Below are 26218 nucleotides of genomic sequence, written 5' to 3'. Positions count from 1 at the left end.
AACAGAATTTGTGTGTGATGAGTCCCAATGACGTCATATCTCAGCAATTAAGATTGTAAACAACATTACAGGAATGATTTCAAACCTATATGACAAAAATTTACTTTTATGTTTTTATGAGTTGAGATTAGGCAATTTAAATTAAGATTAAGGTTGTAAGGTTGGGTTTAGGAAATCAAAGTGATTTTATATCTATCCATCCATCCATCGTCAACCGCTTATCCTGCGTACATGGTCGCGGGGAGTGATTTTATATAATAAAAAATGAAAATGACACTTTGCTAGTGCTTTCTATTTTTAAAACCTAATTATAGCAGTGATTTTTTGTGAGCCAAGGTTGCTGGAGTAAAAAGCCAAATATATTTCCCCATCCAAATTTTGACATCAGTCTATTACTTTTTAATAGTCAAGTGATCTAGCACTGAACTGCATCACTTTAACGACCGCTTATAGAATAACACTGGAGTGCAGAAATTATGATACTGTAAGCATGTATAAAATCAAAGGGTGCAATGAAATGGTGACACACCAAATGAAAAAGGCACAATAATAATCTTCACCACTAGAGGCTGCTCTTTCCCTGTGCCAAAGGAGAGACTAATGGTATCATGATTAATACAGGAACATCAGTGTTTCTCTATGTTTATGTTAATACACTTTATGTGCAGACTGCAGGGTTCTCTTGCTTTTGCTCTGTCGGACTCCGAGGAAAAAAACTGAAATGTAAAATTATTAACTGCAAGAAGTGTTGATCCCGCAGCAATTATGTTCTGCTAATAAACAGGTGCACGCTTAATAATGAATTTGCACAGTAACAAGAACAACACATGTCTAGCTATTGTGTGTATATGTTTGTGTTTGTGTGACAGAAATGCAAGATATGGGTAAGACTGGGCACAGAGCTGGAGTTCAGAGGTGAGAGTGAGAGAGTGAGGCTTTTCAGAATGTGTCAGATAGGAAGTGATTGCAATTGTGGCTAAGGTGGAAAGATTACTTCTCCACTGGGGTGCCAGAAGAGTCCAACTCGAGGCAGGGTTGAAGAGTCAGGACGGGGCAGAGCGATGGCCAGTCTACCACAGAGAAGGGAGGGACAGTGAAGCTGCAGCTGAGCGTGAGACTGCAGGCTGGAATGATGATCTGGAGATAACGGGGTTGATGTGCTCTTAGTAGCCTTTTAGGCTAACAACAGTGTTTGAACTGCTTGTGGTCGGCCACTGGGTGCCAGTGCAGTACTGATAGGGCGGGGGTTATGTTGGAGAATTTATGGAGGCTGAAAACAATCAGGGCAGCAGCATTCTGGGTAAGCTGAAAGGTTGTCAGAGTGGATGCACGTATACCAGGAGGGAGGAAGACAATACCTGTGCCTGAAATATAGAGGGAAATAACGCCTTTTTGCCTTAACAAAAGAAACATGTTTCTGAGCGACATCAATGTTTTATGGTCATAACTATCTTACTGAATTCAGCCTGCACTTGTCCAGATCTTGTTGCTTTTGACATGTGACTGGAAGTAGAAGAAAACCACAAGAAAGTGTGAAACACTGTAAAATGGTGCTGGCAAAGACTGGCTCTTTGATTTAACTAGACATGGAAAAGAGGATGCTATTTCCACTTCCGTCCATTCAGTGTTCACACACCTTGAGGAAAAAAAACAACACCACCTACATCAGAATGATGTTTGTTGATTTCAGCTCAGCATTCAACACAATCACCTGCATGAGACTGATTGACAAACTACACTCTGTAGCTGGACATTGGACTTCTTCACAAACAGACCCCAGACAGTCAGGATTGGCGGTCACACCTCACCCACTCTTGTGTTCAACACCGGAGTCCCCCAGGGCTGTGTGCTCATCCCTCTCCTGTTCATGTTTACACCCATGACAGCAATCCCCGACATGGAGAGAACTCTGTAGTGAAATTTGCGACGACACCACCATCATCAGCCGGATTACAAACAACAATAAGACCTCGGGGGGAAATCAACAATCTTACAGACAGAGAACAGCCTGTCTATGTCAGTGGAGCTGAGGTGGAGCAGGTGAACAGTTTCAGATTCCTGAGAATCAGCATTACAGAGCACCTGTCATGGTGATCTCACATCTCCACCCTAAAGCTCAGAAATGGCAGTTATTCTTAAAGTAAACTTGAGAGAGCAAAATCCCTGTGACCTGGAGCAATAGAAAGCATACTGACTGGAAACATCCGAAACTGGCATGGGATGTGCATGGCCCAGGTCAGGAGGGCTCTGCAGTGGGTGATTAAAACTACACAGAAGATCATTGGCACCCATCTACAGTGCATCAGGGATATTGGTGAGGTGAGGTGCCTGCGCAGAGCCCAAAGGATAATAAAAGACAGCACCCACCCCAGCCACAGCCTGATCACCCTGCTGCCATCTGGCAAGAGATACAGAAGTATTCCCTGCAATATCATCATGCTCCAGAACAGCTTCTTTCCCCAGGCTGTGAGACTTTTAAATTTATCCCCCTCACTCCATCAAATGAATAGTTTTTTTTGTTAGGTTTTGCTCTGTGTTTTTTGTGTGTGTAGCATAAAGGGACTATAATCGTACATGTCCTTTCTATAACCACGTGTGAATATGACCATTAAATGAACCGTGAACCTTGAAAATTAAATGAAACATTCTGAGAAAAACATTCTACAGTGCTACATCTTCTGCGATGAAAAAAAGACAACCCTGTTTTACCAAGGGTCAGATTTGGGTTTGATTAAACTAAACCACTGCACAGCTACTAGTGGATAATTCCAGATATGCTCATGTGGTTTACATTCATCAGTGATCTCCTCCTAATCTTCTCCTTGCCATACACAGGAGAGCCAGAAAACAACCAACAGAAAGGTTGACATCCAACACACAGCATGTTTGTAATTTCTATGGGCTGCCATGCTGTTCGGATTCATCCCTAACTGGCATAATTACCAAGCATCTGAAAGAGAAGCGCACAACAAAAAGCAGTACAGACAAAAGAAAAAAAAAGGACCTTGTTCAAAACATCCTCTCTACCACAATATATACACAATATGCAAACATTTCCATTGCGGAGTCAAACTGAAAGTCTAGAATGTTCACTTACTAACTTACTAACACCATAAAGGTGAACTGAATTGTATCTTTTTAAAAAACAATACTCTAAATCCCCATAGCCTGATGTGGATAGTTTTAGGTTTAAAATTATTTGACTGAAAAACTAGTCCCTATAAAAAACTTTGTTTTTTATTAATTTGGGTGAAATTTGGGTGGACCAACCCTTTAACAATAAAATGAAGAGGTAGGTTATTTCAAATTTAAAACACTGACATTCATTATGAAATGAATGCCGCTGAATTATATTAGTACATCATATAATCTCAGAATTAAACATTTAATGTGCCCAATCACATTATCAATTAATCCAACTGGCTCTCTTCCTGTCATTTACCCGCCACTGCTTTGAAAATGTTGCCACACTTGCCCTTGAGAGCCATCCACCAATTTGTTGGACTGCACAATCAAAGATTTATGAGAGCTGGGGTGTGTAGACGATCCAATTGCATGTAATATGCTTAATAGCTGTAATATCTGTTATTTGAAACGTTTGGTGCGAGTGGGGGCCTGACGGATGAGTCATAACAAAGACAAAGCACCCAGTGTCACCCAGGGCACAGGCCCCAGATGAACGATTAAATAGTTATTAAAGGACAGCATCCGAAAACAGGCTAATTCGTAGCGTAATAAAACAATCAGAGATGTTTACCTTGAGACTTGTTTTGCAATCTCTTATTATAGCTGCAACCACTGCTCAGTTGATGAATGATTCCACTGAGAGGAGGAGATCGGGTGACTTTTCATGGCCAATATTGATTAGGCTTGGGAGGCGATGCTGTCAATGAAACAGCCTCTGATGGAGAGTACACTGTGGGGTTTGTGTCTGTGTGCACTTGTGTTGGTATGTGTGTGTTAGGGTAGACAAATGATTAATTTATAAGTAGCAGGACGCTGCCAGGCCAATCAAAATCAGTGGTCATTAATTTGGTGCCCGTCAGATATTAGCATGTTTGACACAGATTCTAATTTAGCCAGAAAAGTTTGAAAAATTAGGGTTTTAAATATGCCTTTGTGTAGGGATACAGAGATGTGTGGAGAAGGATGATATGAAAAGTGTTACACGTGTTTCTTGCTGTACAATATTACATTACTCGTTGTTTTTGTCACCCTTTCTCCCCCTCTAGATACTCACAAACCACTCAACCTCACTTTTATTCCCCGGGGTCGTATATACAATTGAAACACAATGTGAGCGTGCATAGATATTCTTTTTTTTTTTGTTTTGTACCTGGATATCTCTCTATTGGCCTGTCTTAGGAAATTGTGGAAATGAACTTTGATGTCCAGGGGTATTATTATTAGAGATAAAGCCTGGTAATTCAGAGCAGGCTAGCCAGTTGTGGAACTGGTTAGAATCAGCCTTATTGCTGAGTAGGTTTACACACACAAGGAATTTGCTTTGGTGTTTTGGTTCTCAGGGGTAACTTCAGTATTTTTAAACCTAGACCCTATTTTCCCATGTTGTTGTGTCTATGTGACTGAAATGGGACAACATTTTTTGAAATTGGTCCAATGTTGAGCGAGCGCGCCTCAGTCAGCAGCAGCGAAACAGGGATGCAACGTAATCTTTGCGGGCAATTGCAAGATTACCCATTAATGTGCTTGTTTTTGCCAGTGTTATTTCATGTGTCTGACAACATTGTGGATAGGATCCCTACAGAGACAGACCAAAAGTAAGATCCTTTTTGTTTAACCAGAAAAAGTCACTATACAAACAACAACGCTCTCGTCAAAGCCACCAGACTCCATTGATAAAAACACTCTATTGATTTTAAAGGATTAAAAACATCAAAGGCACACAATAACACAAACTAACCAATCAAGGCAACAGTAGACCAGAGAGGTAAAATTACTATTTTTGTCAAGGTAGGCAAAACCAAACACTTTGACGGGGTGCAAAAGGTCTTGCAAAAGTTCTTGAATCATAAATATAAAATTGACAATAATATACTGTATGAAAAGACAAAAGAATAATAAATGATGTGCACAATAAATATTTAAATTACAGCTATTGCATTCCTTCTTTTTATTATTCTACTTGCACTTTCACACTGTCTCTCTCTCCCTCTCTTTCTCTTATTCAGTCACACACAGACACCACAGTATTATGAGGCACCCTAACCAGCACTTAAAAACTCTGTTCCTGACAGATTCTCATGCCATCACCCTGTAAGAGGAGCAGCACTTCCAAGATTTTGATATAGGATAACAGGCTACAGCGGGAGGTTATCTGTCCTTACTTGACACAACAATCAAGAGACAGAACACTTTGACCATCTTCTATTTTGACAAAAAAATAAAGACGACTTAACAGACAGTAGTCAAAAGACAGAGCATATTTTCTATTTATTTTAACAACAATACTGCCGAGCTCTTCAAATTTTATGTTGCCCAGAATGATGACTGAGGGTTGAGAAATTCACAACGGGGAGTCTTTGCCCAATATAACAAGTGTAAAACAAGAACTAGCTCTGAACCTTTGATAGGAGACCTTGATGCACATGTATTTATGTGTGAGTGTGTAACTTTATATACGAACTGTGTGATACCACCGCTAAAGCCAACATCCTTCATCTACCAAAAGAAGGACCACTTTTATCAAGGCCCGGTTTATTTTCTGTCATCCTGATATATAAAAGATACCCAAAGGACGTTTAAGAGTCATCACAATTTTTCCTCAGTTCTATCGTCTTGTATGTGATCGGCAGTAATGGGCCAAGACAGCGAGGCAGCTTTGTATTCTTTTATTTTACAGTGTAATTACAGAGTGATATGACTGACATGAAGGCGTGATTAAATGTTATTATGTTATCTAGTATTATGTCTACCAACGTGATAGGACTAACTGGAGCAGAGCTGTTTTTTTTGGAGCTCCATCTTGAAAGGCAGGCCCTGAAAATCACATCACAGAAGTGGTAATTAACTGCTTTATAGTATGGCCTTGCAGAGGTGAGTGTGGGCGAATACTCCATGTAGCAAACTTCATAATGTTGAATAAAACTGAAAAATGGCTTGGAGCTGCCATCTATTTACGAATTGATATGTATGAATAATTTATGACTGGTAAATTTACAGCATAAGGCAACACTCTCGGAAAATCAGGGCAGAGTGATGTGGATAGATAGATGAGGAAGGGGAAGAGTTAAGACAGATAGTAGTCCAGAAGGGATACAAAATTACTAAAAGTGCTACCACCCTACAGGTCACAGCTGCACCAGTAGTTCATTAATCAGTACTAAAAACATCTAGCCACTAATTTAGGATTCAGACCTGGTTCACAAATTACTCCTTGCAGTTTTCCTTCAGTGAAAGTGGGAGGCAGCTGAAGCAATTTTGGAGGACTGGCATTGTTAGCCTACCCCCTGTGAGGCAACTCTATCACAATCTGAGGCTAAGGGTTTAATGCTTTATGCTGCATATTCTCATTTTTCACCCTCCGGTCTACTATTGATTCTCTGGCTGCTGCACATGCAAGTGATTTTATCAGTCTAGCAAGAGTGCACAACAGCATCACCAGCTAAGTTTATTAACTACACAAAATATTTGTCCCTGTTTCTGGTTGCTCCTAAGGTATTACATATGCAAAATAGAAATGCAAAACTTCATAAGGTAAAGGTTTCAGAGAGTGGCTTGAGAGCGATTTGTACAAAAACGTGCATGCACATGCAAATTTTCTGTGTAATTGCAAAGTCTCTAAGTGGAGAAATGAAGAGGCTGTTTAATCAATAACAAATACAATTTCATTTAAATGATAAATTAGCCCTTCAGTCGAACAAGTCTATGTGAAACTACTTCAGCGGGGCCACAGGTGGCAAACGCTGAAAAAAAAAATAAAACACTGAGTAATTCAAAGAGCTGAAAAGTTGCACTGTGTACAGAAGCCACTGCTATAATTGCTTTTCAGAATGAGGTCCAGGAAGGAGCTACATTCTGGACAAAGGGGTATTTATGACGTTACCACCTTTCACCTTATGATTCAGGGGTGCTTTTGTATGATAATCAGAAGTTCCAGAACAATGCAATATGGTTTATCAAATAGCGAGGACCATTGCTGTCTCTTCAAAAAAACAAACAAACATGAAATAATCTACCAATGTGGCTATATTGACTGATGGGCAAGTTGTCTTTTTATTGTACGGGATATAATGAGTTTGCATGATAGAATGAGTCGTCGTATAGAAGTTAATAGCAAGGTTGCTGCCTTATTTTGTTGTCTAGATAAGATAAGACTTTATTGTCCCCAAAGGGAAATTTGTTTTGGACTCTGTCTGTTCGGCAGCTTTACAAAGACAGGCCCCAGAAATAAACATCTCTCAACACACATGCTCTCATATAATGTTATCTAAATGTCTACAAAATGTATTTCTCTAAGGGTATAAGACATTGTACATTTTAACACTTCCTTTAACACTGTTTCTTGAGCTGGGGATGTCAAGAGCACATCACACAGACAATAGGTGAACCACATCAGGCAAACTAATATTTGCTGTTGATATATACTGTAAGAGTTAACATGGGGTAGTAATTGCTTGACCTGAAGATCCATCACGGACTGAAATATTGTCATTTGATGTTACGTAAAAATGTGAAAGGAGTTTTGGTATACAGACTCTACTGTTTTTTTAGCTGCATAAACCTTGCATCCATTAATTCTCCAGCCCGGTTTAACTACACCTGTGTGCAATGTGTGATTACTGCCTCACAGTCCAGCATGCAAGCCTCATTTGGTGCACCACTGCTGTTCTGTATCCTCTTTTGCATTTCCCTCAGTTACTCTTTCCTAGTGCCTCGCTCTCTAAGTTTTGCACAGCTTTGCTCTTTTGATTTAGCCTTTTCTCTTTCCATTTATTTTCCTATTCATTTTCCTTCTCAACCCTTATCGCTGCCTCTACCAATCCACCTCTCTCTCTCTCTCTCTCTCTCTCCAGTCAAACAGCAGGTAGTCAGCTATAAGCCTCTCTGACATTAGCTGATATTAGGCTAGGGTCTATTAGGTCCTGCCTTGCCATGTGAGTTATTGAGCGTTACTGCTTCAGGAGTGATCACACTCATGTACGCATGTGGACTCACACCAGCAAACACAAACCCACACAATTGTGTCTGAGCACACACACACACCAAGCCTCCACAATCTCCCAAACGTGCTCACCTTATGTCCACTAAGTCACAAACACGGAGGAATCACTGAGGCTTTAAGAAGTTCCTCTTACACGTGCATCCTTTTTGCTAAATTCCCTTTGCTAAAACGTCAATTTGTGAATAACAACTTTATCTAAAATCTTTACAGGTCAGCTGCTGCAATGTGTGAAGAAAATACGTAGGTTTTGCTTAAGCTTGCTGTTAACATATGTGAACACCAAGCTGGTAAATTGATTGATCAAATATAAAAATAAAGAGTTTATTTTCATTCACAAATGAGGTACGATCCAGCTGCAGCAGATCCATTCCGTGTTCCACAAAACACAAGTGCCACAAAGCCTGCAGGTGCATGTAACACATAAGTGACTTTTTCACAAGCAGCATTTTCCAAAAAATTAAGCCATCTGTGGAAGCAAACATCCATGGAAATCAAGACTTATGTCAGCAAACACTGATATGATAATAAAAAAACATACCAAATTTGAATCTACCTATTAAAGCAACATTTTGTAACGATTTACCTTAAAATAACAGCCTCAAAATCATATTGGTATACTGACTTGTAATAGGGAGAATGTTACCTCTTTCTTTCTCAGTCGACACACAGAACGCCTGTTCTTGCACTATATAATTTGGGGTGAGCAGGTATGATCTACCACGGGAAGTGCGTAATGTCAGCTGCACAGCTGACTTTGCCTTTTCATTAAAGGGGAGACTCCAGTAATTTAGTATTGCACTTCAAGTTAGTCAAGTTAAAGACTAGCAAATACTTAGTGGACGCTAATGGGGATCCAAATAATGAACAAAGACTGAGATAACCTGACCTTTAGACTCCATTTACACTTGACATCCAACAATGACATCTGATCATGAGGCTTTCCATTTACATGTAGTTCTTAATAAGCTTTCCTGTGATAATAATAATAATAATAATCTTTTTTTATAGAGCACTTTTCAACAACAAGTTACAAAGTGCTTTGACAAGTGCAAAGGCTATAAAACACATAAAAACAAATACATGATAAAAGCAAGAAAACACTTAAGAGACTAAAATACATGTTAAAAGTAAATATAAAAAAATAAATCCCCCTCTCACCCCTTGCGGAGTGGTATGTGTCATCCTCAAGCTCGGGTCCTCTACCAGAGGCCTGGGACTTTGTTTATACATAAATAGAATAAAATCAAATCATGTGTAGCCCTATAGGCTCTACTCATTTGTACTTTGCCAAGTTAACTATAGCTTTGTCCGAGGCTGGCAGTGGTTGGTGGGAAAATGTGGTCAAACTGTTGCATTGACACCTGACTGAGATCCAACCACCTCCAGATGTGGTCTAGTCCATCCAGTAGCATTCCTACTGCAATACATTCTGTGTGCATTTACAGCTTCATTACAAGGCTTTTCTCCCTCCAGATGATATTCAGATACAGGATGCTTTTAGGTATAAAAAGAGTCTTAGTATGGGTCAATCTCCAAATCTCCAAATAAATGTTAGATCCTGCACATAATGCAACTTGATAGCATCTTTCCGCTCCCAACCTAGTTCTCACCCACATCTTACAAATGGCATAACTCCAGTTTGTAACGCAGGCTTTCTGTAAAAAAAAATTATAAACTCCAAGTCCAAGCATAGATCACATTGATGACATCATTGGGGTTATCTCAGCTACAGAAAATTCCCTCCAGAGGCACTGAGTGTTAAAATATTACTGCTTTCACAGGTTGAATTACATAAAAATGGTGGAGTGGCTCTTTCAACTATACCCACTACAAATAATTAGCAAACAATCTTTCCCAGTTGTCAGTGTCCAAGGCATGGGAAGCAGTCATTTGTTGTGTCAACAAGCCAGCTAAACATGTGCTTACTCACACAGACAGTGTGTGTATGGCATCTAGCAACTGAAGTTAATTATGGCACAATGTATTTAACATATGCATCAAACACATGCAATATTATTATCTGAATAACCATCAGTGCTCCAGTGCCACCATGTCTTTAGTTGAATTGTTTTGGAACCGGTGCTGCCCAGAAACACACATATGCTTGGGGCAGAATACAATGGTTTGTGCTAAATTCAATGTTGGTAGATTAAAAAAGAAAGAGCACGCAGGCCATTTATTTTAGGAAGAGAATTAAGAAGCTTCTCATCAACCTTGAGCAGCTTAACCCTTCACCTCAACAGTCTGGCTCACTATCTTATGGCTACTCATTATGTGGGAAGAAATTGCCTTATGATGTTTGTTGACTCAGCTACCCAGTAGAAGCTACCGTGTGTGCACCAAGGAGATAATTACTGAAAATTACAGAGGAACGTAGAAATGTGGCTATGTTTATGCCTGTGAGCTTTGTGGGCTGCCAGATTCACAAATTATTCATGTTGTGGTGTTGTCTTAGTTTGAGAGGTGAGCGCTGATGAGGAGTTAGTACAGGGTGCCTATCAAAAGCGGTTTTGTCTCTTTTCTTCCTCACTTTTTCTTTTTTTGTGTGGCGCGTCTTCAGCATCAGAGTGACAAGGGTGGCAGCGTCACCTTCACAAAGCAGGTGAAGCTTATTTTTTTCTTCTCCTTCTCAACCACTGCTTCTCTTTTGTGACAACCCAAACTTCTAACAGTCATCCACTGCGGTGCATTCTCACTGTATAACCGCTTGGAAGGAAGGGAAACGCTAAGGACAGAGTGTCTGTCTATCAAAAGAGGAATGCGTGAGCTTGATTTGAACAGGATTCATTACTCAGGGTGCCGCGTGTGATGAAATATTTATCCCGAGCAACTTCATTCAATTTCGTCAGCTTGTAAATGTACAGAAGACGAATGTGATTTTCATATGTTTCTGAACTCGTGTCTCATTATGGTATTATGGCAAATTACAATATAATTGCATTAGACAGGAAGACAATTATCGCCTCCACTAGGGTTCTGTTCTTTTGCAGCTGGTCTCAGCTCCCTGTGTCAGTACGTCCAATATCCAAGTGGTTCCAAGCAGACTCGCTATCAGCTCAGATCAGGTGGTGATTGCAAGAAAAGAACATGTTTTCTGAGGTGAGATAGAGTGTGTGAACTGTGAAGTGCAGGTAAAGATGAAATGTATTGCTGCTCTTCACAACCGCCGCTGCTCATTGGGTGGTGTTTGTAGTCTCTCTGTTCAGGTTGACCACATTATGAGTCGAGTTGAATTGTCCTTAGGTCTTTCTGGATCAGGGCTGGCTATCCTATGATTAATGTGACTTTTTTGAAGAAAGACTTTTTATTGAATGACGGGTTTTCCAAGGGGACTATTTCAGATCAGGACAAATATCACTAATGTGGTCATCTTAATTTGAAAAGTTGCCTGACCTGGAAGCAACCAGCCTTATGTATATGTTCTCCCACTACATGCTTCAAATTGCTAAGTACTACTGAGTGCATCAGAGTGTCAATGTACTGTATGTGTCTGGTTATTTGTCTCGCCCCAATGAGTGACCATCCCTTAATGCTGCCGTTTTCCCCAATTTCAATTTGCACCCCCATATAGCTCATGCGATGTGTGTGTATACTCTGTGTGTGTGTGGCAATTCATGTGACAGGGGCAAAAATATACTGCCTATTATCACTGCCCCACCACCCTTCACACATTCACATCCTCTTCTCTACTACTATTATTTGATTTGAGATTGTGTGTGTGTGTGTGTGTTTGTGTGTGTGTGTATCCATATGTCTCTATGAGTGGAAATATGTTATTACTGTACATATAAGAGCACAAAGGACTAAATTGAACATGGACTACAAATAAAAATAATAGAACGGTATAAGAAACAGTTCAGACTGATTTGAAAATTAAATTGAGAGGCTGATATGCATTTAAAAATCTAGAGGATGTAAAGTGCTCTCAAAAAGAATGTAACTAGCCTGCCTCCACTGCATTCACAAGAAGAAAATTATTAAATGAAAAAAAGATGAAAACATGTACTTTATCTGTTGGCTGGATTCTTAAACAAAGTGACACTGCAATCACGTTGTAATGGAATTGTTCTCAGCCGTAACATTCACATTAACACATGTAACTTTATCACACAAATGCATGCTTACATGACATATTGTTCTGTAATTTCATTGCAGCCATTTGCAAAATTCATTCCCGTGGTCCACTTCAAGAGGCTTAGCAAAGTGAGATCAATTTAAAAGAAAACATATGCAAAACCTTCCTAAATCACTATCATTTGATACTGAAACACTACCTGTGATGGATCTTATAATTCATCTAAATCATCTAATATTTCACTTTGAGCTGCCTCTGCAAGAATGTGGGGGGGGGGCAATGGAGGTGTGAGAGGAAGAAGGGTGCACTATGGGATAAGACTTGCATCTGCATATCAAAGACGGCATGAAGGGATGTGGAGAAAATTATGGTAATATCAGCTGTAACATATTGCTATAAATATATATTGTATATCAGGAGTGTGAAGTATAATCTTATGGGAGTGAGTCATTCAGAAGACAAAGCTATTGTTCTTTTGACAAAAGACACAGAGGATTTGATGAGCAGAATGAGTACTTTGGTGAGATGACATGCAGTAATACACATGTTTAATTAGAGGCACAGGGAGTCAAGTATTATACTCCTGGGCGCTTAGCTTGTCTGGTTAGACTTAGAATGATGAATAGCTCAAGAAAAATGTGACTGTCAAAATGCTAACTGAAATACATTTGATCAGGCTCATAATACAAAGATGGGAACACAGTGGTGATGCATACGAAATGGTAACCAATAAACAAAGTGTCTCTCCCCCAATTTGATGCTTAGTTCCGTCACAGATTCAGAGAGTAACTTCTCTCTTTTTTTCTCCCCTTTGTTTGCCTGCCCTCTCCAATAACTGCTGAACTCTGGGTCGGTTTGCATAAATGCTTTTTGGGCTTCGTTTCAGATGCACTCTGCACCTAGAGATTCATGTGTTATTTATCCAAAGAGGCACATCAGCTTGGAAGTGCACTTTGCCTGTCCTCTGCATGTAATCAGTGAAGTGTGCCTCCAACTGCGGGGAACATGGTAAGTGTGGTTGAGAATGCATCTCGCAATTAGCATTTCTAGCTTCCAGGATCAGGTGCAAATAGAACAGGTGTAATAAAATGAAGGTTGAGGTGGGGAAGCGTTAAATGGTCTGTATTTTACAGAAATCTGATGTGTTTTCTTAGATTGGTGATCTAGGACATATCCAACCACTGGACTGCATCGTTTGAGTTGTTATATACAATGTATGTCCATCACAGAGCTAAAGAAAATAGTAGCTTCTGGTTATAATACACCCCTTTTTATCATCTTTTTAAACTCTGAATCTTACAGCAGAAGATGAAGGTCTTTGGCAAAGTGTGGAAGGAACCAGAGAGATGCTGTGGTCTTTTGGGTCAAAAACATCTATGTCAATTAACTGATTTAGGATTTTTTTTCCCCAAGTGTGCCATGTACTCTGTGTTCTTTTTCCCCCATATAAAGATCCTCAGATCTTCCATTACTTGTCTAGTGTGTCTCAGCGCTGCCATACTGTTTTACTAGTTTAAACCTGTCGCGTTTATAACCCCAGCGGAGCCCTGGCTTGAGTGCAAATCTCTTTAGTGGCCATGGTTTGATGTAATCCAGTGTGGAGTAGGAGTCTGGAGGCAGAAGACCCACTGTGCTCTCCACTGCTTGAGGGCAAATAGATCAGGACTGACTGCTTCCCCTGGTATGAAATCCTCAAACTGTTCCTTTGTTTTATCTGTCAAACTGTGCCATGTATGGTGTTTTAAAAGGGGAGTCCCCAACTGGTTTAGCCCCTTGAACTTTCAGGGAACATGAGGCTCCCATATTAGGCTGTAGACATGTCAGTCATTCCTACAAATTCTCTTAAGATGGATTTGAGGCCCCTTCCAGCTCATGGCTCTTTACATGATCAAAGTTAGTATTATAGTTCTTTGTTTCAGTCATAGCCCCAAACTCTTCCACCTTGTAGTTTTTCCATTACACACCACAGACAAGTAAGAGAGGTCAAACAATGCAACCTTTACCACCCGGTGCTCTATGCTCTGCTACATGCTTCTCTCTAATGACTGGGGGAAAAAAAACACATTTGTACCAGTGTTCCCTCCTTATGCAAACGCTATTTATTGTATTACATTATCTATTTTTATCAGCTATCTTTTAAAAATAAATCTCTCTAGACAATACATGCAGCCAAAGGAATAAAGGACACTTCACACTTAGTTCAGGGCGCCTGCATCCCAAAGGCATTTTCAAGGACAGATACAGACGCAGTTGTTTACTAGTGTATATCCCAAATAAATTCAACTTAATGTCATTTAGGACTACTTCATCTGAAAGACGTTGGTAATAAGGATAAAATAACATTACCACAGAAGTGCCCTTTTCTGTGGATTACTAACATTAAATGCTGACTTCTTTGAGGAATTATGTGAACTTACAGTGCCTGAATTATAGTACACTTCTGAGAGAAGACTTAATAAAAGCAGCTTTCCAATGGATTCAAATAGTGATCTTACATCACTCACATTACACTTTCTTGAGGCTACTTTGAATGAAAAATGTGGACTTAAAAGTCATGGTGCAGCACTATTGACTAGAAATCATTTACTAATGGCCTTTCTGTGCATTCTCTATAATATATAATTTGATTACACCCAAAAAAGTCTCCAACTATTCAAATTACTTATTTCATGACCATCAACACAATCTCAGGAAATTGGAAATTGTTCTCTGTTTCCATGAAGGAATCCAGTGTGCCATGTATGCTGGAGAAATCCAGATTCATAACAGTACACCTTACAAAGGCCCTGAGGACATACAGCAGACATATCATGCGGCTGTGTGTTTAGCCAAGTGCAACTATTGTGGCCCATAGGGCAGAACAGATGAAAAGCCTTTCATGGTCACTTGAAATACCGTGTTGGTATATACTACGTGTGTGTGTGTGTGAAAGTGTGAGTGCGTGCGAGAGAGTGATATAGAGTGAGAGAGAGTGAGAGAGTGTGAGTAAATAAAAGACAGAAAGCGAGATACAGGCTGAGCGTATTTTTCTGTGTATACTGTATTCGTGCATAGATAGACCCTCATCATCTCACTGTGATTACAGGAGCATTTCACCACAAACAGCATGTGACTTATCAGAGTGAGCCAGGTTTTCAGAGGGTTGACAGTTTAGGGAGAACTGCCATGGGATAAGTCCCAATCCTCACTCTCTCTCACACACACAAAAACACACAAATCTGTGTTTGCACCCCAACGGCAAACCCTGACTACTGATTCTCAGAGCTGCTCCGCTGAGATCTCAAGCCTTTCTATCTCTCCTACAACCCAAAAAACTGATAAAAGACGACCGTTACTCCTGATGATGTGTCCTCGGAGACACAGGGAAATGTAAACAGCTAAGATGTGAAACAACAGGTCGCAAGGGAAGATTGTTAGTGTAATTGACACCAGTAGATGGAAATAATAAAACAATGCTTTTCAAAATAGAGATGAAAAGAAAACAGAATAGAAGGAAAAATTATTTATAGGATAAGACAAGATTCTAAATACGATTAAAGAGAAGGAAAGAGCACTATAATGTACAATGTATCAAGAAGAAAATATAATATAATAATATATAAGAAAATATATTTTTTTTATGGAAATAATTTCTTCATGGAATTCTGACGATGAGCATTTGAGTGTAAATGTGTGTACTTGTACACTAGTTACCGGAAGGTCATTTGGAATATTTGTCCCAAGTTGACTTGCTGGGTTTTGTTGTGGTATCCATGCAGCATCTCACCAAACAGGGTGTCATTGAAGCGGACATCCTGTCTTGGGCATTTAGGTCCTTCACAGTTGTCTGACTGCAAAAGGCAGGAACGCCCATCCCCTGCCAGTTTGTACTCCTGCACACACCTGAGGAAGAGGGAAAAGCTGTGAACATAATGTATAATATGTAATAAACCCATTTACACTTGAAGTGAAAGGATACATATGTGTACAGTTTCTGGCAAGAACATGAGAAGATGAATTGTGGCATACATGTTGCAGGTTGATGATACAGCAAAATGCACAAAAAACCCCACAAGAGATCTGGATGACTGACACTGTAAGAACCCATAAAATGATGATCCCATTTTAGGTAGGTACATTATATTTGTCTCAATACAACAAGTTATATAGTGGAATTGAGTTTTGTAAGTCCCTTCTGTTACATAGCAGACAATATAAATTAATACAGAAGCAATTGTAAAAATGCAAACAGAAATAAAATATTATCAATGGAGCAGTGCTGAGGATGAATTTGAGCTTAAAAGTCTGATAGCTTGGGAGGAAAAAGCTGCTTTGCAGTCTGGTGGTGTGGCAGCAGAAACTTCTATATCTCTTCCCAGAAGGCAGCAGGGTGAACGGGCTGTGGCTGGGGTGGGTACTGTCCTTTAGTATCCGTTGGACTCTGCGTAGGCACCTTACCCTCACCAATATCACTGAGGCTCGGGAGATGGGTACCAATAATCTTCTGAGCAGTTCTAATCACCCACTGCAGAGCCCTCTGATCCTGGGCCGTCCCATCCCACTACTTTCATCCTCAAATTGCAAATGTAGAACTAACAAGCAAATATCTTTGCCCTTTTCTTTGACCATCCTGCCACCTGTAGACCACTTACCACCCAACTAAATACACACTATCACACAGTCAGAATATATCCGGGCTGTGCACAAGTATTAATGCAAGGTTGATACTTTATAATAAAAATAAAAAAACAATTTGGCTAAATGTTGTAACTTTGGCCAAAATGTCTTTCACATTAGCGAAGCAGTGCACTTGCCATTTTCATTGTGGAGATTGTGGACACAAGCGCTCTGCTGAAAACAGATTCCAATAGGACAGAATCCAGCAGACCGTGCAAGTAGTCTCAGTTCTCATATTTCCTCTGTCTATCTGCACAATCCTCCCTTACAGATGAGGTTGAGTATCTGATGCTGTTGGCTGGAGCTGAGGTCTGCGCTCATGCGATTGATCAGGTCTCAGCGCCTCAGTGGGAAAGAGGACTCTGCCACTGTTGGCAACACTGTCCTGAAAATGCAGTAGACCTGGTGGAGCAGTGTCTTCCTGTGGCATGAAGGCAAAGCCCTTTCCCTTTCTATAAATGTTGGCATCGGGGAAAGTGGACATTGATGCAAATTGCGTTTTGATGTTTATCAGTTCATACGTGTCTAATATTCTGGAAGAAATTATGCCATCCCACACTGTGGACCTGACATATCTCAAGGAGAATTTGGATATCCTTCACCTCTCAGCCTGCTCCCTCTGTTAAGCTCCCACTTTCCAGAAACCCAAATGTCATCAAGAGCTTCATTTAGACAAGTATTCATAGTTTTCTCTGCATTAGTCATTTCAGCACTGGCCTCACAATGGAATATGAAATTAGCAACTTTCAGGGATCAATGTTACTAGATCATCATTTGGTTATCAGATCAGTATCTCCCAATTGGCCAACCTCTTTTCTACACTACAGCCTTGAACTAAAAATCCCCTCTATAACAATGGCTGCTTCAGTTGTTTTTATTTTTTCAAGTTCCCCCCTGTCCCGGTCTCCAGCCACTTCTCACTTTCCCTAGGCCCATGCATTTCTTAGAAACTCTCGGGGCCTGCCATTCTCCATCAATCCACCAGATGCCCTCTGACTTTCTCAACTGTTCCAGTCCCCTGACTCCTAACATCCACTTGCTCAATTGTTCCTCATTCCACAGTATTCATACCTGCCCGTCTCCAACTGAAACCTGGAACTTGAACTGGAATCCTGCACCTTTTTCTTGCCCCATTCCTGTTAACCTGTGGATTCTTAGTCACATCTGTTTGGACTTGCACCTCATGCCATTAAGCTTATGTGTTATCATTTTGTCAATCAAATCACTAAACAATTCCAGCCTGATGGGTCCTTTTCAATGTTGTCTCGTACACACCCGATTGACATCCACAAAGATCACAGATGTTAGAAAGTGTGCTGCAGTAGTAGTAGAACAATCAGACAGTACAGTTAGCCAGTATGCAGAAGTTTCCTGTCAAGGGATTTCTGCTGTGAAAGCAAATAATACAAACATGCCATTGAGCCATCTTACTTGGTGTATAAGTGTAGAGTTGATATAACAGTGTCGAACATGATTTCTTGCCACACAGGCCCCTTAGTAAAATATTTGGAACTGTTGGAATGCCATAGTGTAAAGCAGTTAGTTACCAGGTGCATGGCCTTTTTTCCAAATGGAAACTTCCTGTAAATTACTATGCCATGTGACACAATCTAGTTCTAGGGATCAAAAACTGTATCAGCTCAGAGGAAATGACATGAGGAAAAGGGTGCTGAACGAATATATCACTGAATAATGTGCAGGAAGTAAAGCATGGAAAATTCAAGTAATTCTGCAGAAAAACCATATCCAGTAGATATACTTTAACTACTGATGTAGATACTTCTTGTATTTTTTTCTATTTAAACTGTATACGTAAATATATCAAATGATTTATAAAAGCTTGCCATCAGAGTTGGCCTGAAAATACAGCAAAATTGTGACCTGTGGACTAAATGATATTGTAAAACACTTCCTGAAAAGGATGCATATGCACATTAAAACCATCCATTTGTTTTGTAATTTTCTGCAAGAATTCTCATCACATACAGGCATTATTTGGTAATTATAAAGTCACTGGTTCTTATTTACCTTTCTATCTCACTTTACTTCCTTAATTTGCCTGAGGAAGAATTTCTTGATTGAGATTTCACTCATGAAGCCTAGTTTATGAAGAAGCTTTTACATTTTTTTCCCTGTTGGCTATTCTCACCCACAAAACATGAGCACATTGCTGGAACTGGGGTCATCTTCGAGGGGCACGAGCTGCTGGAGACACAGCTGTTCACAGCCTCCATTGAAACCATCCGTGCAGTCAATGCCCCTGGAGTAGTCATAGCAACCTGAGCCATCCTTCATTGGCCTCAGCCCCACAGGACACTGCAAGAAAAGAGAGAAAGGAGAGGTGGTGGTGGTGGTAGGGAGATGGAGAGAGAGGGTGGAGAGAAAGGCATAAATTAGGGAGAGAGAAGATTAAGGCGCAGAGGTCAGCGTGTGCATTTTAATCGCGATCAAGCAGCACTGAGGAGGCAAAGACGGGAAAGAGGAGGATGTGGAGAACTGGGATTCAAAAGAAGAACTGCAAATGGTGACTACGTTATTTGATAGGATACATAAGACATAGAGGTCCCCTGGTGAAGCTCCATCCTGACAGATGGAAAAGAGTGGCAGGAGACTCCTTTTATTTTTCGTAGGAGATGATTTCATGGATGTCTATACCCTTCACAGGCCAACAAGGAGTGCAAGCAAGGATAATGAATTTAGTGTATAGGGAGTTGTACGTTCCATACCGGAGATAAAAGGGGAAAGAATTATATTAAAAGGGTAGTAAAAGAAGGGTGTTTGTTATTCTAAAAATGGGGACTTTAAAGAACAGAAATCTCAATTTTATGCTCGCAACCTTGAAATGACATTGGGGCACATTCAGACTTCAGACTTATCAGTATTGGTGAAGGCTGGGTTAATTAAAAGCTGTAAGCATCGAGTTACTGACATCAACAGCTTTAATCACAAGGAAATATTTTGTTTTTTAGAGTTTCAGTTAGAGTTCAGATTTAGTTTAACCTTCAGTTTAGCATCAATACCCAGTAACCTCCACACAAAACAAATCAAAGTATATTCACCTGGGACCATAGACAGAATCTGAAGGGGAACACTGGGTCCAATATTTTAACTTCAGATTGGCTAATTAATATTAAGTTAAAATAATTAAGTTTTTTTATTTAATGAATTATTTCCTCCAGCATAAGAAATACTAATTAAGCATAAGGGCAACAACAGATGCATTCTATAACAAAGCTGGACTTACCATTAATAACTTGTAGACTCAATAGCCTACTGTTAATGATTTGGGTTGCATTGTACATCTCGGATGTAAACAAAAGATTACAAAAATGAACCAGAGAGGTACATTTGTTTAACTTTTCTGCTGGCTAAGCTTATGTGTTTGAGGCAAGCAAAAATGCTGATGGGACACTATTGTCATGTTAAAAATCCAGAGGACTAACTTCACTAAGTTTACCATGTTATATTAAGATAAGATAATTTAATGGTTTTATAAGCTATTAGAATAGGCTCTTTGTGACTTAGAGTTAAATATTAACACAGTTTAAATACGTTATTGCTATATTATTTTTAAATGTTCCTTTAGTAAGCCATGGTCTTTCTTTGTTACAAGTGACTGAGTTTACTTACTAAGTAACACACCTTTTTTATTGTAGGTAAAAATATTTGAAAAGAGAAAAAAGCTTTGTGCACAGTGTGTACTGCTGGGCTGGAGATACTGGCAATTGTAAGATGAAAGAACAAAAAAGAACAAATAAAATGAACCATGAATGTTTGTGGTAGAGACAGCACGCTTAACCCATAAAACACAACGTGTTTCAACCTGTTCTTCATCAGACTCATCTAGTGAGTTATAGTATTTTTGCCATTTGGTGTCGGTATGATATTATAGGTACTATTGTTTTACGTAATAACAGTATCATGCACTAAACTTCAATAAAACAGTTGAATAAAAGAAAAAGGAGAGAAAGCTATGTACAAAGAAGTAGTATATGTAAATTTCGACCCTAGTCAGAGTATCTGAGTTTCACATGTTTGGGAACGTGTCTTTGCTGTGACGTGATGTTATATACTGTATCCTACTGAGTGATTATATGCTGGAAAAATGCACTTATATACAGTACCACTCACTTGGATGGTAGAGTTGGCTGCAGATACAGTAATACATACTATGAACAGTTTATTTTGATTATGGAAAAATGGTCACATGTGACTATTTGACATGTTTTGCCTGTTGGGGCTAGAATCAAACGATCAATCTACACTCTCACTCAGCCACATGCTGAAAATGTGTTGGTTCCAACAATCAACATCACTTTTCTCAGAGCTTCAACTAATGCTGTAATTTCTTTTTGGTGGTGTCTTTGTGTTTATTGATGTAACAGTTCTGTTGGTTTAAAATGAATGAGATTATTTCACAGTTTGTAGAGCACTTTCACTGACGGCCACTGTGACTCATCTGTGATTCCTCATTTCCTGTGTGGGATTGGTTGTAGGTGTGTGAGGCATGATGACATCTTGTAAAACGTTGCCTGTAGGTTTTGGTGTATTTCTGAAAATGAAGCAGGCCTACACTTAAACCAGTGTGTTTTAAATACTTTCAAAATTATTTTATGTTTCCCTTGCTGTCGGTGGTCAAATGCCTTCAGATATATCAATTATAGGGAATCACGTGTCTTGCTATTTATGGAAAGCTGACTAACATACCTTAAACTTATTCACTGGATTTTGGGTCATCAGGTTAGAGGGGTAATTACAGGGCGGCGGTGTGCGTACACTATATGTATATTTAATCACTGTGTTCTATACAGTATATAAGGTATGCACACACTAAAGCACTTGCTGCACCTGCTGCTGGCTTTATATTTGTGGATTGTTAATATCTGCAGTTTGAACATGCCTAGCCCACCAAGCATTTTACTGTGTGCCTTAACAGAAATAAATAGTTTTAATAGTAAACACGTCAAATATCACATGTTGTCATAGCATTGTTTTGAATGTACAGAATGAACAGTGGTTAAATCCTCTTTTAACAACAGAACTCAAGCAACGGATGTTGAATGTCAGTACATCTTGTTCTGCAAGGTCCGTGAGATAAGCAGTAAACATGATTATGATTTTCCTTTGTAATAAACTTCGGGTCACAAAAGCAATTAAAGGCCTCATTTGGTGGAGTTTAATGAAAGATTATGTAATGCAGGACAGGGAAATTTAGGAGGGAAATCAAATTGGAGAGAAAAAAACAGGCCAAGTGAAAAGAGGACCAAGCCAGAGCTAAACCATGTGTGAGATATTTGGAAGAGCATTTACGTATTACTGAGGCCATGATAAAAGAAGTATGGATGTTAGCCTAAATGTTGTTGGTTCTAATACATAGTTAGCTGTTTCATTCACCACTTTAAAAGCTACATGAGTTAAGGAGGAAAACATTTTTGTAAAATTTTAAATACTGTGGCACAAATTGTCTGCCACAAATTGTAAGAATAGCTCTGAACTCAATTATAATCTGTTGCTGGGTTTTTGTGCAATTTGTGTGCAATGTTTTCTTATGCTTTCTCCACTTATTTTGGTAGCCTCTCATCGGCAATAAAACTTCAAACTGGCAAGCGCACCACTGCTAAATGTGAAACCTCAAAAGCAATGAATGCCCTCGTAGCAACAGCTGCTCTCCAGTTACCAAGGCTTTTGCGAAAGTCATCAAGCAATACGATTCTAATGCAGGCACGGAACAAACTGGAGAAAGAACAGACAGATGAGCTGAAGACAACGCCTTAAGCTTACTAAAATATGTGTTTCGTCATTTGGAAGACCCTGCCCACATACTCACATCAGGCTTCAATTTATAGACGTTTCCCCCCAAAAGGATGAGTTTTTTCTCTCTATTTTATACACTAACAACCGCCAGAGCAATTATGGAAACTGATATACTGATATATGCTGTTATAAGTCTTTAGTTTTGCCCCAAAGTTATTTGATTGTCGACGGCATGATTTATAATCCACCACCAGTAGTGACTCAACTAACAGTAATCAAGGGGCTCTTTTCTTCTTCATAATTAGCCTTCTCATAATGGCAAGATCGTATTATCAAATTAAGAGCACTATCTCATAAGATTGAATGCTGTGGAAATGTTTAAATTAGCATTTTTTGATCTCTTAGAAGAACCGCTCCCAAACACACACAAAAAAGATAAATGTGCAGTAAACGTTAAGCATTGTTCACACGTGTGTTCTGGACAAATTCCCATATGTTCACAATTCAATGAAAAAGCTCCCAAGCCTCAGATCCATTTACTGTATCTCATGAATGTAATGCGAACTTCCTCACCAGGACGAGATTGGAGCCATTCATCACACAGAGGAAGAGCTGTGGGAATAGCTGTCGCAATTCAGAATTGTCATGCAGCACTGAACGGTTGAATAAAAGGACTTAAGGTTAGACATTAGCGCTGCCCAATAGCTATTTGCTCTTTCTGCTCGGACAACTCTCCAAAGACACAAGAGCTGAGGAGGGAGAGGATTTGCATTTCAGATAAATTCTTTCAGTCAGTTCTTCTGTAGTGATTCTGCGAAAGCAGCACAATAAGAACTGGCCAAGAGATCTGCTACAGACTTTTGGAACACTTGTCTAAGTAACACAGAAAATACTTTTCTCTCCGAGATGTTACTATAATTACCGGCTTGGCAGCAGATCACTAATTTAAAATACATTCAAAAACCTAAGATCCTGGCAATTGAGTAATTACTTATTATTGAATATATTAAATATTTAAAAGACGCAGCTAAAAAGCCACATTAGTGGTAAGTGTGGGTGTGAGTTTGTGCTTAAGTTCAATCAAATATAATCGATAGCTTCAGTTACTAGATTACATTTGATTGATTGCATGTTCACATATTCTTCTCTCTCTTTTACACCTGTATGTCTGCTTCATCCCTGAGTGTAGGAATATGGCGGCAGCATAAAACACTAAGTGTTGACTATGTATGTGTTCTCTAGGGGCAATTACAAATAGGAATTTTATGACACCAGTACCAGAGTGATGGGTAGTTCAATAATGTTTCTATGTAGCGGATTGCAAATATAAGGTAAGCAGGTTTGAAGAAATCAAAGAAAAATGAAAAAAGTATGCATGAAATAGAAAAGCATGTCATCTCCCAACAAATTATATACTGCATATAGATCACTGCCACAAATTAAAGTTCACACATCCTGAATGAATGTTGTTCATTTTCCTAATTACCCATTAGTGTTCCCAGCTTTAATCAGGAACTGAGCATAATGTATTGAAAACTCTCTCTTAATGATCTTGTCAAAATTAGGATGCCAGATGTTCGTTCATCACACAGAGACAGAAGAGATAGTAAGACAAGTGTCAGTGAACAAGGACTTTACATGCATTACAGTTTATTCTCACTGCAACCTTTATTCATTTGGAATTAACAACAGAACTTGGTCAGGGAAATGCTCTAAACTACAAATAATCTTTTCATGGATACAAAGTGAACAATATAATGGAGATGTGTAATGAGTCACAAAACAACACACACCAAAAAAGTATTTGAAAGTATTTGAGCACAGCTCTAAATCACACTGACAGGTGGGAGGGGGTGTGGCGAAATCAAATACTCGTAGAGGATATTTGATAGCCTAATCTGGTTTAGAGGTGGCAGAGATGCATGCCCTGCTGCCCCACTGCGGCTCAACTGGGTTAAATTAGGCAGTTGTAGTGCTGCAAGAGCAAAAAACTTGGGAGGATGCAATACAGTCCTCGGTGACAAATACATCTCAACCCAGCTGTTTGTGCATAACATACAGTATATATGGATGAATATACATTGAAAGAATGATTTCATCTTGAGCTTCAGCTTCACACCTCTGCACAGTGAAAAGGTACATTTATGTGCTCAGCTAATCAGATTGAGTCCTTTCTACACTATGAAGACCGGCAGTATTTAAAGGCCACGCTCTTTTTCCTCCACCTTACTTTAGTGGTGAAAATACAACAGATGACTGAGAGAGAAGGATACCTTTTTTCTGTGACTCCACCAGACTCTGCTGCTCTCAGCTCAGCTTGATCGCCAAAAGCATTTAAAAGCTGTTGTTATTTACTTTCTTTGATGATGACGACCATAGAGACTTTTTTTCAAAATGTTACTGATGAGTTATGTTTATTTATGTCAGAAAAGCAAATAAAGAAAATATAAACACTGTTACTGGACATACATGTAGTTTATGCAGTATTGTCAAAGTTAACTTATTGATTGAAAGTTGTTGTTTTTTATTGTATTATTTTAATTCATAATATGTATTCATTCTGTGTATTTTCTGAGATTACGTTCTCAGAAAACATTTAAAGAGACAGATGTAGAAATGCACCCACTTTCAGATTTCACTTGAGGTTATTACAAAAATAGCCACAATACACAACAATTTGCTGCAACAGTTGAGCAATAAATATTTTCTGCCCCCCTTCGTATCTCAACCTTGCCACGAAGAATAACAGATACGATCTGTATTTCATGTCAAAACCTACTCAACCTACATTTATTAAATTACTAGAAGGGAGAGGAAATTGAAATACTAATCTTTCTCTGGGTATCTAACCTGTTAGTTGGGAATAAAGCCTGTGTGATTTAATACTCTTTTTTTCATCCATTTAATGTTTGCTTGGTTTGGAACTGAGCCAGGTTGAATTGACTGAAACTGATTCCAATTCAAAAACTTCATTTCTCAAGTAATATATAAAATACTATATACTGCACCCACCCATGAGTGACAATGTGCTGTTAAACATGTAGTTTCTAAAATTAAACTAAAGCACTGCTTCAGTTCTTCACTGATGTTGCTCATTCTTTCCACCCATTCTGTTTCCATCCATAATCAGTGACTGTGCACATTAGATTAGGTAATATTAATAAAATGAATATATAAAATAGCATGTGTTAGTTTTACTGTTTACTGTTACGCTGCAAATACTGTTAAGCTAATATGTCTATCTCAAGGCCTTACTGAAGTGTATTTGTTGCACACAGATCTCAAGTCCCACCCTTAGCTGCAGCAGTGTTATGCGGATCTCTGTGGCACACAATATGACACACTTGATCCAGCATTTAACCATCAGCGTCACAGTATAAGGAATTATTACAGTTTGCTTTAATCCATAAAACATTGAAATGCTATGGTAATGGGGTAAACTGAGCTATCTGTGCAGTAGAGCAAGGGGAGTCATGATGCTCACTTGTCAGGAACACGGGACTGTGGGGACATACGGGGGTGGGGTGGTTTAGAAGGATTAGGGGATG

At 39.2% G+C, this 26218-nt stretch overlaps 1 protein-coding gene across 1 annotated transcript in view; it reads right to left on the bottom strand.

Annotated features, from left to right (window-relative positions):
* LOC123981501 (astrotactin-2-like) overlaps window positions 1-26218 on the bottom strand; it is a 176596-nt gene that overhangs the window by 69816 nt on the left and 80562 nt on the right. The window contains exons 10-11 of the mRNA XM_046066361.1: window positions 19066-19232; window positions 15954-16142 (exon numbers count right to left, since the gene is read on the bottom strand). Of these exons, the coding sequence (XP_045922317.1) occupies window positions 15954-16142; window positions 19066-19232 (356 nt within the window). The remainder of the gene's footprint in view (window positions 1-15953; window positions 16143-19065; window positions 19233-26218) is intronic.

The sequence above is a fragment of the Micropterus dolomieu genome, linkage group LG13, assembly GCF_021292245.1.
Source record: "Micropterus dolomieu isolate WLL.071019.BEF.003 ecotype Adirondacks linkage group LG13, ASM2129224v1, whole genome shotgun sequence".
Taxonomy (NCBI): domain Eukaryota; kingdom Metazoa; phylum Chordata; class Actinopteri; order Centrarchiformes; family Centrarchidae; genus Micropterus; species Micropterus dolomieu.
The sequence above is the reverse complement of the archived record's forward strand: the minus strand, read 5'-3'. Positions and strand labels throughout refer to the sequence as shown.